Source organism: Trematomus bernacchii, unplaced genomic scaffold (genome assembly GCF_902827165.1).
Source record: "Trematomus bernacchii unplaced genomic scaffold, fTreBer1.1, whole genome shotgun sequence".
NCBI classification, from domain to species: domain Eukaryota; kingdom Metazoa; phylum Chordata; class Actinopteri; order Perciformes; family Nototheniidae; genus Trematomus; species Trematomus bernacchii.
The window spans coordinates 1087383-1103294 of NW_022987942.1; the positions used below are offsets into that span (position 1 = coordinate 1087383).

General features: G+C 45.1%; 1 protein-coding gene across 1 annotated transcript in view; it reads right to left on the bottom strand.

Moving 5' to 3' along the window:
• Positions 1 to 2367: 2367 nt before the first annotated feature.
• Positions 2368 to 15912, bottom strand: part of lyplal1 (lysophospholipase like 1) — a 16524-nt gene continuing 2979 nt past the window's right edge. Inside the window, exons 2-5 of the mRNA XM_034115541.1 lie at positions 13678 to 13777; positions 13265 to 13434; positions 10012 to 10127; positions 2368 to 3262 (exon numbers count right to left, since the gene is read on the bottom strand). Of these exons, the coding sequence (XP_033971432.1) occupies positions 3023 to 3262; positions 10012 to 10127; positions 13265 to 13434; positions 13678 to 13777 (626 nt within the window). The 3' untranslated portion in view covers positions 2368 to 3022. The remainder of the gene's footprint in view (positions 3263 to 10011; positions 10128 to 13264; positions 13435 to 13677; positions 13778 to 15912) is intronic.

Consider the following 15912-nt stretch of genomic DNA (forward strand, 5'->3'; position numbering starts at 1 on the left):
TCAAGCATGTTTACTCAGATTGCATATCACTATCTTTGTCAAGCATCATATTAAAGGTGGTTTTCAAATTAGCTTATTACTATCACTAAATCAAAGAACAAAGCTTTTTGGAGGTTACAAAATAATGGCTTCCCTGACATGAGAGAGGGGGGGGGCAGTGTACATGTGTGATTGAAAGGCGGGGTGAGGTGTAATCTGTAGTTTATAGGTTAAGGACTGCAGTGCTCTGTAAGCAGCAGTAATAAAGCGTCATGGTAGGTTTATGTATTCAATGTCTCTTCCAAGTCTGGTGTGCTCATTTAAAATCCTGTATCTTAGCTTTTACGTGGAAGTAGCAAACTGGACTACGACAATCAGCCCTTCAACTAAACAAATATGCACCGCCATTACAATGCTAAGTCATTTCCGGGTTTTAGGACTTATTCTTGCACCACTCTATTCATGCTGATAACATATAAACATAACTTATCAAAGATCTCATGAATTCCTTTGGTCTATTAAGATAAGCAGTTATTAAGATATTTTAAATTGTTAAAATAAACTTGTCAGTGCTCTCTCGTAGTGTTGTCATAAAACACCATTTTAATTTGAATGTTTGGCATTCATGATATTAATAAGCTGGCCTTTACAATATGCCAATATCATATATGTCAATGTGTGACAATGGCCAAGCTGATATTGAATGGGATCTTACATACATAACATGGCTTCTACCATCAGTCCCACAGAAGGAGGCTTCAAAATTGAGTGGGAATGCTGATACAGCATTCCAACTATATGTTCTTCTACGGACAAAAATATTATTATTCCGCCGGAACTTTGCACCTCTTCTCCTGCATTCAACATCACAGAAACTCTGTTCAAACATCAAAACGTTCAGCTCGGTCGGGAATCGATGGCTATCATTTGGATTATTCATAACTTTCATAATTCCAGAGATACATCCCATAATTCATCACATTTTTAACCATTGAAGTCAATGGAGAAAATCTTCAGACTTGAACAATCTTCATGCGACTTCAACTGCTAACTGTTCATTCATACATTCACTCAGAAACCTCATTCCAACTTTAAAATGTTACACATCTTTCTGACATTATTCGTGTAACACAACTTTTAAATCTGATATTTAGAGATATTAAACATTGTTCAGACCTTGGTAAAGAGGCTTTCTTCAGATTTTAACATTAACTAGAGTGCGTGATGTCACAGCTAGAGGGTAGGAAATCTTGAAATTTGCCTTCATATTTTTTTTAAAAACTGCCATAATTCCCAAACCCTACATTCCTGAGACATAATTTTTCATGACAAACGTAGGAAAACATCTCGTTTAAACAAAATGCCTCTTGAGGGCATGAAGTGACAAAAACGTTCAACATGTCTCCATTAAAACCCATTGTAATTTCAGGCTGATATTTCCTCACAGCAGCAGCCACACACCTTTAGATAAACTGCCAAAAAGGCCACATTATTAACCTGAAAGTACACAAAAATTACACTTCAGATACTCAACTTCCTTGACATGCTTCACGTTTTGAAATTTCAGATATCTGTTATGATTCTTCCACAAAACGTTCACATGTAAGAGGTTTATCTCTCATTCAGAACAATGCAAACCTTTGATCTCTACAGAGCTTGTTAGCTCAACTATAAACTACTGTGTAATGGAACACGATGATGTCATCACTCCAACTCTCTCGCTCTCTCTCTCACACACACCATATGGTAAAACGCAGCCCTCAACAGCTCTACGTCAATTATGGGGTTTCTTCAAATGTCGTTAACTGAAAATTTTCCAAACGGCCCAAAACTTCACAGGTTTGGTAACGATGCAGCCATCAACGCATCTAAGCGTATTATGGGGTGTCATCAAATGCCGTTGCCATGGCGACAGGCCATGAAGCACGATGTCGCTGTAAGTCCAATGGAAACGGTCCGATCGTCCCCCAAACTTCGCTTGTATATCACCGATCCAGCCCTAAACAGCTCTACGTCAAATATGGGGTTTCTTCAAATGCCATTGCCATGGCAACACAATGCTCGCCATGAAACACGGTTTTCTCATAACTTCAGTGAAAATGTTCCAAACGGCCCAAAACTTCACAGGTTTGATAACGATGCAGCCATCAACGCATCTAAGCGTATTATGGGGTGTCATCAAATGCCATTGCCATGGCGACAGATCATTCACCATCAAGTTAGTTCAAAAGTTTTCAGTTCAAATATTCTGCTGCTTTTCCAAGCCTTTTTACTTTCTTTTCTTCACTCATCACACATTCAAGCCCCCAGTGTTCATGTATCATTTCAATCTAAATTCTTCACTTTCTTCTTACACATTACATTTCAGCATAGCAGTTTAGCGTCAGCTTTTCAGCATAAAGCATTCCCACTCGCAATTTTTTCAGGAATTGCATTCTCTAGTTTCATCATGTGCCTCTCTTCACATTGAGTAGCAGGTGCGCAATAACAGGCTAGTACTATCTTTGCCTCTGTATCACAGATCTGAAAAACTATATGCTCATTCTCAGCCTCACACTTTGAAAACACTCAAATCTATCATGTTCCCTTTTTTGACTTTTCAAGGCACATTCAAATATTAAGGTCTGCACCTGCTCTTTATAAAAAAGGTCTTGAGATAACCTCTATTATATGTGCAGCTATATAACTAAAAATGTACTTGTTTTGTCTTTCAAAACACTTTCCCATGACTAGATTGATCAGACATGGCCGTCAGATGTTCAATGTGAAACTCACTATTCGGTATATTCTTAATTCGGGAGGGGCCACTGTTAAATCTTACTGCCGGACCACTCCTGTCACAGCTGTCCTGTTTCTGCACTCTGAGACTCAGTACACTCACTGCTCTACATATATGCACGTATAACCCCATTAATGTTGAATAACCGCTGATTAAGTCGCTCTATATGAGTTACACATTTAATAAATGACATACAAACATGGCAAACTTAAAAAAAGACACACAAAATAATACATTCTGTGAGAAAAAAAGAGGTAGGGTGAGTCAGGAGGAGGTGAGGGGGGGAATCTTTTTGAGGATCCAGCCCCTCAGCAGCTCCATCTCGGGCGTGGACAGCTGATGGTGCAGGCCTGGGAAGGAGTGGAAGGTGGTGGCCATGCCAGCCTTCTTCAGCAGCTCGGAGGTGTCCTCCCCCCACTGATGGAGCACCAGGTCGTCCTTGGTTCCATGGCACTGGAGCAACTCAGGGAGGGGCAGGTCTGCTCCGAGGCGCTCCTCCACTGCCTTCACAGGAAGAAGAAAAATGCTTTATGAATATTGTTAGATCATTTCATCAATTAATGCCTGCTCAGTCTTAAAGGTGCAGGACCATAATCATTATTACATGATTAATGGTTTGGGCTGGTTTATTTATTGCAAACAAATATTGGGTAGAGCTGAGATACATTTCAAATGTTATATCTCTCACAGGCTCCGCCCTCTACTGGATTCTATGGGTACTCCCCTCGATCCTATCATGCAAGTAGGGATGCTCCGATCGATCGGTCACCGATCGAGATCGGCCGATACTCACTCTCTACCGATGGATCGGTGCTCTCTAAACATGCCGATCGCGAGAGCCGATCGCATGACGTAAAATACATGACACTTTTCTCTGTGCGCGGCAAAACAAGCTCGCCAAAATGGCTTCACCGGTCTGGCATTATTTTAAGGTGTCCGAAAGACAGTAAAATAGCGGTATGCAACGTGTGTGTGAAGCAGAAATCCTGCAGCTCCACCCGCAGTGACGGACCGGTGAGCGGAGCGAAACACACATTAAGAGTTAGACCTAACACACTTAGCTATTTTATCTACCTCTGGAACAAGCTAAACTAGTTATAAATATATTTATTCTTCACTGTCGGGTCACTCATTACTGGATCAGTGAGCTGCATGAGACGGATACTGACAGGCTGTCAGGAGAGGGAGAGAGGGAGAGAGGAAAAGAGAGCGCTTCCGCTCATTTCTCCCGTGTTATTATCCAAAGTGAATGTAAACTTGAATAATGTACATCATTTGAATGTAATAATTAAGTTGATTGTTGTTTGTGGAAGCTCCAGTGAATGAGCCCCATTAACTGAGTTTTAAACATCACTTTAAATCTTCCATTTAGGCCCCGCCCACTCGATCGGATCGGCGATCGGAGCATCCCTACATGCAAGCATTCATCCACTGAGACTTTCTAGACGTAGCCGGCCCCGGGGCGGGCCTACCTGAATGCGCGCGCATCTCACCGCATAAAAGGAGGCCTCGTCTCCTTACTGTCATCCCTTTCTCTTCAGCAAGGCAGTGAAGTCGGATACAAGTCGGATACAAATAAAAAAACAATACGAAGAGAATGGACTCACCATTGCTGGAATAGCGCCCCTGTCCTTCGTGTCTGGGCGCCATGGAAGGCGCCGACCCCCACCGCCTGTGCATTGAGTGCCTGGGGTCCGACCACGCGGCGGGCCAACCTGGGCCCGCTCACGGTCTGCAGCGCCTGCTGACTAATTCCTCGCCCCAGCCGCCATCAGCGCCATCAGGACTGCTACGTCTCGCCGGTGGAGGACCCGGAGCTTGACGTGGTGGAGATGGAGGACCTCGAGGAGGGGGTGCCCGACCGCGGCAGCGAAGGGACCGGGTGGGGAGCTCCGTCCTCCAGGAGTGGACTGGCGGCGAGTCGGCCCTTTCTGTGTCGACCCCCCATGGGCAGAGCTTCCCTTCGCGGGGGTTTTTTGCGGCGGGACGGGTCAACAGAGAGTACCACAGCTTTATCGCTGGGGCCCCACAGCTGATTGCACATCCCCTAACCCAGTGTTATGGGGAATGGAAGCGCAGCTGCGTGTTAACGGAGTGGATGGACAGGACGCTGAGACTGAGTTATTCACTCCAGTTTTGCAGCATCCCTCCTCCATTCATCTCCTATTTCATAGTCTTTTATTATTATTATCATTATTATTTAAAAAAAATTCTTGATTTTATTTTTACGCAGAAAATTCCGGATGCTAACTATAAAACAGTTACTGGGACTGGTAGAGCCAGGCGATTGGTTTAGGGGTGCCCAATACGTCGATCGCGATCGACCGGTCGATCGCAAAGGTAGTGTGGGTAGATCGCATGGCATTGGAAAAAAAAGAAGTTAGCCTATCATCCATCCTTACTATGGCATTTGCCACCTGATTGACGTACAGGTAAGCCAGTTTGTATTGTGCCATACGGGTTCATGCAGTTATGAGGGGGCCTCACCTCCTCATCTGAAGCGCAAATGCGGCGCACTATTATGCGCGCAATTAGTGTAAGCGCGCCACAGTTTATCCGCCGTTTAGTCCACTAGCACCGCTCGCGACACAGGGGCCCTGTAGGTAGATCATTTGGGCTTGGTCATTTTAAAGTAGCTCCCAAGCTGAAAAAGTGTGAGCACCCCTGGTTTACAACCATCGACCTGAGGGACGCTTACTTTCATGTCGAGATTGCTCCGAAACAAAGAAAGTATTTGCGTTTTGCCTTCCAGGGGGTGGCCTGCGAGTACAACAGGCTACCGTTCGGCTACTCCCTGTCCCTACGCACGTTCAGCAAATGTGTGGCCACAGCGCTCCAGCCGCTGCGCGGCCGTGGCATGAGTTTTCTTTTATCTGGACGACCTCATAGTTATGGCCAGGTCCAGGGAACGGGCAATGTTTTATACAGCCCAGTAGATCCTACACCTAACCAAGTTGGGTTTTGTGATCAATTGGAAGAAAAGCACCCCCATACCTCACCAACAGGCGCTGTATTTGGGAGTGGTGCTCGATGCAGGCAGGCTACGCGCCACCCTGTCAGAGAGCAGACAGGCATCCTTGCTTCGTGCAGTTTGCAGACTGCGACAGGGGGCAACAGTGATAGCTTTGACTATCATACAGACCCTGGGTCTCATGGCGGCGGCTCACGTTGTGGTCCCGCTCGGGTCACTGCATATGCGCCGCCTGCAGAGGTGGTTCTCCAGCCTGCGTTTCGATCTCAAGAGACACAAACGGCGTCTGGTGACCATCCCCCCCTCAGTGGAGGGTTCTGGGGGTCCCCGGATCACCTCCGGAGGGGGTCCCCACTGGGACGGGTGACCTCCTACATCACAGTGTACACGGAACAGGATGGGGAGGGACCTGCCTGGGGAGAGCTATAGGTGGGCGCTGGTCTCTAACAGAGACACGGCACAGCAACCTCCTAGAGCTACGGGCAGTAGTGTTGGTCCTCCAGCATTTCAAACACTTAATTCAGGGGAGACATGTAATGGTCAGGAGCGACAACAGCACCACAGTGGCATATATCAACAGGCAGGGCGGAGTTTTTGTTGCTTTGTTGACCACAGCGGAGAAATTGTGGTTATGGGCTTCAGAGGTGGTGTTATCTCTGAGAGCCCTCCACATTTCGGGTCTGGAGAACAGGGGGGCCGACCTCATGTCGAGGGGCGGCCCCCTGCCAGGCGAGTGGGCGCTTCACCCGGAGGTGGTGAAGCGGATCTGGGCCCGGTTCGGGACAGCAGAGGTGGATCTGTTCAATACAGTTATTGGTGGACAGAGGGCTTGCTCATTCCACAGTGAAAGTGTATGCAGCAGCCATCTCGTCCTGCCATGAGGGATTTGACGGCAGGTCAGCCTTTTCTCAGCCACTAATGTTGCGGTTTTTGCGGGGGGTCAGGAGGCTGCGCCCAGTAGTACGCGCCTCCGCCCCGCAGTGGGACCTGCCGCTGGTGCTCGAGGCTCTGGTCAAAGAATAATTTGAGCCTCTAGAGTTCTCCTCCCTGAAAGCACTGTCGTGGAAGACAGCGTTGCTACTTGCCTTAACGTCAGCCAAAAGATTGTCCGAGTTAACCGCTCTATCGGTGCACCCGAGTTGTTTAATGACCCGGGGTGACCGGAGCGGGGCGACACTCAGACCGAACCCCTCCTTTGTGCCCAAGAGCCTAAGGAGTGCGTTCAGGTCGAGGTCTATTCAGTTGGGGGGCTTTAATCTTCCACCCCATAGTGGGGCGAGGGAGGCTAAATTACACCTCCTCTGCCCGGTGCGTGCGCTGGCATATTATGTGGAGCGCACGGCTGCCCTTAGACGCACTGAACAGCTGTTTGTGTGTTTCGGGGGTGGGGTAACTGGGAAAGCTCTGTCCAAGAAACGCCTGGCAGGCTGGCTCTGCGAGTGCATTGCACATGCCTACGGACAGGCGGGGAGAGCCTTCCCCACGGGGGTCCGTGCACACTCTACACGAGCCATGGCTGTGTCAACAGCCTTATTTAACTGCGTGAGTGTGGAGGACATATGCACGGCGGCGTCTTGGTCAACGCCAGTCCCCTTCATAACGTTTTATCTCTTGGACATGTCTGGCTCCTTTTCATCGTCTGTGCTTGCTGGGGCAACGCAGGACTGGTGAGGAGGGAGGGGGGCTGTGGGTCAGTGGGCATCTGACCCCTCTCCGGGCGTAATGCGCTTACGTTACGAAGTGACTCGCACATGGGCCCATAGAGGCTGGGACAGTGTTGTTGTGGGACGACAGCGCGTGTATACATCGGGGCTCCGCCCACTGTGTCCAGTAGAGGGCGGAGACTGTGAGAGATATAACGAGGGGTTACGTATGGTAACCCTTGTTATATAAACACAGGCGGAGCCCTCTACTCAGGGGCCCTGTCTGTCCTATGCTGCTTGCTGAAGAGAAGTAAAGGATGACAGTAAGGAAGCGAGGCCTCCTTTTATGCGGTGAGATGCGCGCACATTCAGGTAGGCCCGCCCCGGGGCCGGCTACGTCTAGAAAGTAGGCTTGTTTGAGATGAGCTGCGGCTCGCCTCGAAAGTAGACGAGATTAGCCGATTGCAGCCGGGGGAGGTCTCAAAAAGCTCGCCTGAAGTCGGACAGCTTTGAGTCGGCTTCTTCTTCTTCTTCTCTCGGTTTTTTGGCGGATTGCAAACAACTTTAAGGTGCATACCGCCACCTCCGGAGTCGGCTTGACTCGGTTTGCATTTATAAAGAATGCACAAAGGGAGGCGTGTGGCGCAGTGGATAGAGCCTTGGTGTTCGGATCAGGGGAGCACAGGTTCAAACCCCACTGCAGTCAGCATGTCGTTGTGTCCCTGGACAAGACACTTCACCCCAAATTGCTCCTGTGGGGATTGCCCACAGTATTGAGTATGTAAGTCACTTTGGATAAAAGCGTCTAACAAGTAACATGTAATGTAAAAATGTGTTAAAGTCAGATATGTACTAAGTAAATACATTTGTTCCTGCTCAAGATTAGATTCAACTTTATTGTTATTGCACAGATTACAGGTACTGAGACAACGAAATGCAGTTTAGCTTCTAACCAGGAGTGCAAAAAGCAGTAAAGTGAAAAGTAATGTACACAATCTACAGAATAAAATAAAGAATGAATTGAATGATGAATAAACAGTGAGGGGTATGAATACACTAGATATACACAGCAGCCTGTGAGCAGTATGAACAGTGTGTATGAATATGCTAAGATATATAAAGTATGAAAACGGTAAGCAGTGCAAGTATAGTATAAAATATATAGATATTAATTTCATGATGATAAACATTGTGGAACAATGATGAAAAATGTGAATGGAAGTGGCGACGTAAAACTAACACAAAACAACAAAAAACTGGAGTGGAGAGTTTCATCACCAGCACGGGGTAAACACCACCAATGAGCGCTCAGCTCGAGATACCAGCGAGTCGTTTCCCATCAAGCATTTCGCTTCCGCAGCCCGTGGAGAGAAACTGCGCCGCCTCGCTCTCAAGGCTGCCGGCGTCTTTGTCCCGCGATATTTCAACGTCTCATGTAGGCGAGCCTCCAGAGCAAGTCGGACAAAATGACTAACCATCATGCAACGCACTAGCAAGACGGCGATCGCAATTGCGCAGGTCTGCGTCGGTCTCGCTCATCTCAAACAAGCCTAGTCTCAGTGGATGAATGCTTGCATGATAGGATCGAGGGGAGTACCCATAGAGTCCAGTAGAGGGCTCCGCCTGTGTTTATATAACAAGGGTTACCATACGTAACCCCTCGTTATTATTCCAAAGAAAAAAAGCAATTCCAATTTATCAGCTCTTTGGGACAGCGGGATTTACTATTCCTAGAATAACTAGAATCTAGTTAATATTTTCTATATTAAAGATGTATAATTTCACCTACCAGCAAATGCATACACAGTACTGGCCTAGCACAATCAGAGGAGTAAAGTCAAATAAGCCTGGATCCAACAGGAGTCCATAAAAATAAAGTCACAGCTGAAGTGAAGTTGTTGTAGCTAAGGTTTAACCCACACATTGGCATCAAGCTTAATTATCTTAGAAAAAATGCGCAATTCATGTTTCTATCAGCAAAATCAATAGAGTGGTGCAGTAATGAGTCCAAAAACCAATTGACCAAATCCAGTTCCACTGTCTCTGTTTTAACTTGTTCGTGGTAAGATGTCTGAAATAAGGTCTGTGGTTAACACAAGCTGAATAGATTTTCATATTTTGTTGTTCGATATAATGTCAAAATATGGCAGTAAATACCCCACTCGTGATCCAGCTTCTATGCGTCATTAAAAACAGCGGTTTCATCAAGTGACTAAATAAACGACTAAACGTCATCATGCCAACACGAGTCTGCTCTTAGCTTAGTGGTGGCGATGTGAAGTCATGCGACTGTGATGCAATAGTTTTTATAGCCTAAGTTTAGCTTTTTATTTCTGCTGATTGCATTTACGCTTAAAAAATCATAAAGTGGTGTTAATATTCTGCGATTTTTCTGCTGAAGAAAACCAGACGAGTACCATAAACGTTTGTTTGGCACAATGCTTATTTTCTGCAATGTGAAGAAATCCAATGGGGAAATCCTATTGCTTTTTGTCGAGGGAGCCCTATTGGTGCTAACTTCCCAGTCGGCGTACAAAAATACGTCATCACTGCACCACTCTATTGTTCGTGAATTCACGAGTTATACAAGTTACAATTAATTCCTTTGATTTTACAGAAACTGATGGCTGGTGATGTACCTGATAAGCAGCAGAGTCCTTGTTGAGGAAGCTGGAAAGTGCAAAAACTCCCGCTACATCAGGGTGGTACCGACATGCCAGGTGGAGCGCCATGGCTCCGCCCATCGAGAACCCCCCTTTGGTTAGGGACAAAAGAGAAAAGATCATCAGCTGGGAGCAATAAGGTAATTCTGGGAGCAGTTTTTTCTTCAGAAACAGTAAGTATAAGTTGGATATAAAAAGTAATAAACATATTCATCTCCATATAAGGAACTCTGAGGGCACTTTAAGCAGTCTGTGGTGGAGAATCCTTCACTTTAACAGAAAAACATTAAGATGGATAGTACTCCTCAGTTCCACATCATCACTTTTATTTTTGCCTTAGTATATGCAGCCAGTTTCATGAGTCTGTCCTTAATCTCACACAGCTGGGTACATCTGGGCACACTGTGCACATCTGGGAAAGTGTGCAAGTACCCATCATCCTGTCAGAGAGTGGAGGAACGAGGGAGAGTGAAAACAGAGCGAGAGGAACAGATGAAGAGGAGAGGTGGAATTCACAGGTCTCGCCCAACAAGTCAAATCAAACTGACATGCAGCGATCTGAGCTATGGTTTAGGGAACGGACCGGTGTGTGTGTACGTGTGTTTGCTTGTCCACACTTATTCAAATAAAGCAAAATACTATCTGATGAGCCTGGGATAATGCTGCTGCCAATTAAAAACCGACTGAAGGAAATTCAACAAAACCTAAGGGAGAGTGCAGATATAAAAATGTACTTAGGGTGACCAGGTGCCGACAAGTCACATGTGGGACAAAGAGTCACACAGGCCACACCCATAAGTAAATACATATTTAGTTGATTGATTGACATCTGACACAGCTAATGGTAGCCTTCTCTCTCTTTCTAGACCACCATTGGACAAGGGCCAAGTTTCGACTTGCTGAGCAACTGTCAATCAAATGCAGGACATTGTCTTAATTTTTGGGACATGGGAAAAATGATAAAAATGCTGTGCGGTCCCGCACAAAGCTAGAAATATACAGCATGATTATATCAGTCAATTTAACAATTAAAAATAAGCATCAAGCACAAAGAAATCCAAAAGTTGTTGCCATCAGTACGGACCAATACTGTCATCCCTAGCCGTGCCGAGCCGTGCGTACCGTCAATGAAGCTTCTTTTTATGTAAATACTACACATACATACACTCACCAGCCACTTTATTATGTTCACCTTGCTGGTACAGGGTTGGACCCCCTTTTGCCTTCAGATCTGCCTTAATTTTAGTGGCATAGACTCAACAAGGTTTGGAAACTGCTGCACATCCATGATGCAAATCTCTCGTTCCACCACGTCCCAAAGGTGCTCTATAGGATTTAGATCTGGTGACTGTGGAGGCCATTTGAGAACAGTTAACATATGTCATGTTCAAGAAACCAGTTTGATATAATTTGAGCTTTGTGACATGGCGCGTTATCCTGCTGGAAGTACCCATCAGAAGATGGGAACACTGTGGTCATAAAGGGATGGACATGGTCAGCAACAATACTCAGGTAGTATTAAAACTATGCTCAATTGGTACTAAGGGGCCCAAAGTATGCCAATAAAATATCCCCCACACCATTACATTACATGTCACTTGTTAGACGCTTTTATCCAAAGTGACTTACATACTCAATACTGTGGGCAATCCCCACAGGAGCAATTTGGGGTGAAGTGTCTTGCCCAGGGACACAACGACATGCTGACTGCAGTGGGGTTTGAACCTGTGCTTCCGTGATCCGAACACCAACGCACTAATGCACTGCGCCACAGCCTCCCATTACACCACCACTTTCAGCCTGAACCGTTAATACAAGGCAGTATGGATCCATGCTTTCATGGTGTTTACGCCACATTCTGACCCTGATGTCAATAGACTTAAGAAGTAAAGCGTCTGCCCCCCCCCCCCCCCCCACACTCTCCACACTAAACACCCCCACACAGCCGACCTCCTCAAAAATCTTTTCCATGGAAACTTGTGGCGATTGTCAGTGCGTGGGCGGGGTGGGGGGGTCATGGGTACATGCCGAGTGACTCCACTGAGTATTTATAGTTCATGACAAAATGTTATGATTTAGTAAGATAATATTTCAGCAGCTTCCCAGGAGCATGTGTTTTTTCACTCACTTTTCTCTGGAGTCCAGTCTTTCATGCACCCCCCCCTCACACACACCACAGTGTTCCTGTATAGTTCTATATTTCAGGGCTGCTGGGGGGTTCACCCTTTTCCCAACACTCTCAGCGGTTTCCTCTTTCATGTGCAGCCTTCACTGGCGGACATTAAACCCTTGATGGCCTCCCATAAGTTTCCTGTGAGAACTCTTACCTTGCCTCAGCCATAATGTTTTTAGTACTTGATACTAGTGCTTTCACTCCATTGTTATTTATACGTGAACTTGATAAGCAGAATATTTGAGGCAAAGAGCTTTTCAGGACCTGAGAACCCGCCCTGAAAACCTTTTTAATCTCGGCTGGCAGCATATGAAAGAACACTGTAACCTGATGAAGTGCATTCTTTATTTTATATCATGACAGAGGGAGTGAGGAACAGCCAGGCTCTGTGTGTGTGCGTGTGCGTGTGCGTGTGTGTGTGATCCAGTGAGAGAGCCAGCAGAGACTGTGAGGATGCTCTCTGTCAGCCTCTCACTCCCTGACTAAAGGAGCTCACTTTTTTTTAAGATAGTACATTGTTATTGTGTTTCTTTATTTAAGTACAGAGTTGGAGTCAGGACAGGTTAGTTAGCCTAGCTTAGCATAAAGACTGGAATCAGGTGGAATTAGAAAGCCTGACTATGTCGAAGGTTAAAAAATACATCTCCATACACCTGACGCTCAAGCTCATTGATTAACATTGTATCCTGTTTAAGCCATACAGAAACGCGTTACGGTACCTGATTGGTCAGAACCAAAATACCAATTAGCTGCATGACAAACGGTACCACTATCTGCAGAAAGAGAGATCTTGACTTCTCCAAGGGAAGTCAAGATGCTATTTCTTTTACAAAAAAAACTGTTGAACGATGTATTGATTACGTCTTTTGGGGTGGGCTAAAAAAACAGTAAAGATCCCAAATCGATGTTCTTTTAAATGTGTTTTTATATCATTCTTTTTCACTTCTGAGTAGCTCAAGGACTATAGGTATACAGTTCTTACTGCAAAAGAACAAATAGCTATTTTGTTTTCACATTTCACATGCAGCAGAAGTGAAGTAAAAACCAGATCCATACCGATGACGATCCTGTGTTTGGGGATCCCAGCGTTGACCTCGCCCTGAATGATTAACCCCAGAGAGTTGCACATGTCGTCTATGGACTCTCGGTCCTCGGGGCAGTCCCTCGAGATCTTGTGACGGTCAAACCAAACAGTAGACAGAGCCCCTCGCATAGGGGTGTACGGCCTGATGACATCAAGATGAGGGTCAGTGTTCTGCTACATGGCTGCAGTTTTACTACAGGCAAACTTGTATAATTAATGCAGTAAGAATAATACAAATGAAAAATGGGACAATGAAAACTTGTATTTCCTCCATAATGTTCCAACTACAAAGACCTTTTAAAGACATTACGTTTGAACTTACATTATCCAATGTAATTGACAAAAAAAAAACATTGATATTTGATTTAGTCTAATCTAGACATACCGAGCTGGAGCTGTGGGGTAAATGATCCGGATGTGGTTGAAGGACAGATCCGGCTCAGTCACATCTCGAACCCAGGCTCTCAGCCCCCGTCCAGTGTCGCCTGCACATTGAAATCAAACAAAATTATACTACAAAAAATGCACGGCAGTTAATTTGACCATATGGAATCCATGATGGTTCATTTTAAAGCATTTACTTGTAGAGGGTATATTAAAACACATATGACTGCAGCTTGGATTAGGTACTATATGTGAACATGGCTAACACCTCCAGTATATTAAAATAGTAAAGATAATTGGATATCAGTTATGTATTGCTAATGTTAACAATAATTTAGGTTAGGTATAGTTGAAGGTTTCTTGTTGTAAGAATAGAATTGCGATATAAGAAATAACAGCGTAAAATGTATAACCGCAGAATAATGGGAGGATAACATAACAATAAAAAAATTACAGTGTTCACTATCAAGACCCTATCAATATTGCAAATGCATGTAAAATGCATACCAAGCCAATGTTTGATCTTCTGAAGAAATTTAGCTTAAAGGGGACCTATCATGCAAAATGCACTTTTGTACGTCTTTTATACATGAATGTGTCCCCGGTGTTCCAGGGAACTCACCAAGTGTCAGAAAACACAACCCTCTCTATTTTCCTCCATACCCAAATCTCTAAAAAAGGGGCTGCAACGGATCTGATACAGACTGATCCAGATTTGAACACTTCTATGTCGTCACAGAAGTGGCGCTACAGCTATTGGGCCAACTCTCCACCTATCAGGGGAATGTGGGGTTGGGCCACGGCCGGCCATTGCCGCTCGAAAGCGCTGGAGACGCTGTAGTACATATGCCAGGCCTGTAAGTAGCGCTGTAGTCTGCCACAAAAGCAGCGAAGAAGACTTCCCGCCCATAGTTACCATGGTTACCCTTCTGTTTATTCTCCGCTGTGGCTTTTTTTCTCCCTCCCCGAGGCAAGCATTTGCTCCCGCTGCTTTAATTCAATGCAATCCCTCCCCGTCGAGGCAAGCACTGTAATTCTCTCCGGTTAGTCCACCAGCAGATGACAAACACCCACCTCTCCGCCTCTTCCAAGGAACGAGGGGACCGTGCGGCAGAGTTTCAGTTTCAGTTGCCGGTCAAGATGTCCGTTAAAGTTTAAATCTTCCGGACAAAATTAGAAAAGTGCCGGTCAAAGGTCTTCTTTGTTATTTATTGAGCTTTAAAACAAATTAATAACGACTCTATATAATAAAACACGGAGGACGAAGATCTCTTTTTCTCCCCCTCTTCTGACAGCCCAGCAGCTGATCAGAGCACGGCTCACCTCTCCTGCAGGGGGGCGTGGTCAGCAGAATCAGACCCGTAGACAGCAAACAGCACATAGAGCGAAATGAGGCATGGCTAAAATGCATGATCTGTTTGGTATTTTGAAAACAGAAACGTATAAATATACCTTATATAGGTATGGCCCTACAATATATAATTTAAATATAGCATGATAGGTCCACTTTAAACAGGGTTTACCCACAACATGTTTAGATGAGGTTGTCCAGAATAAAAAAAAACTGCTATCATTATTATGGAAAAGTCTTTACACATGGAGTGCCACAGTGACGCGTCCTAAAACCCGGAAGTAAACTCCTTCCGGTTCCTTCGACAAAAAAGCAATGCAATTTCTCCATAGGATTTTGGAAAATAGCTCAAAATAAGGTCTGTGGTTGACACACATTTAAGAGACGGATCACGTTTTGTTCAGTCGGATAATATCCACCCTACTTTTATAATGTTCTAATCGTAAATCTAATCGCCAGAAGCAAAATGCTAACGTTATGCTATAAACGAACTACAGCAGGGTCGCTGCTTCAACGTGACGCCAACTTAAGATCCATATTCAAAAATACAGATTCAAAATTGTACAAGTTGAAGCTTTTGTTTTAACAGTTTGCAGGAGGCAGTTACTTGCTTTCAAGCAGATCACGGGGAAAAAACAAACTTAGCGGGAGTGTTTACGTGTTTGGTGTAATGACGTAGAACGGCCTTGACAATTTCTGTAGTCCTATTCAGCCACATGTTAACAACCATCGTTTTTCAGACACGTAAACTCTTCAAAAATCACCAGTGGGGTCACTGCTGATGTGTTTAATGTCGTAGAACAAAACGTGATCTGTCTATTTAATTTGTGTCAACCACAGACCTTATTTCGAGCTATTTTCCAAAATCCTATGGAGAAATTGCAT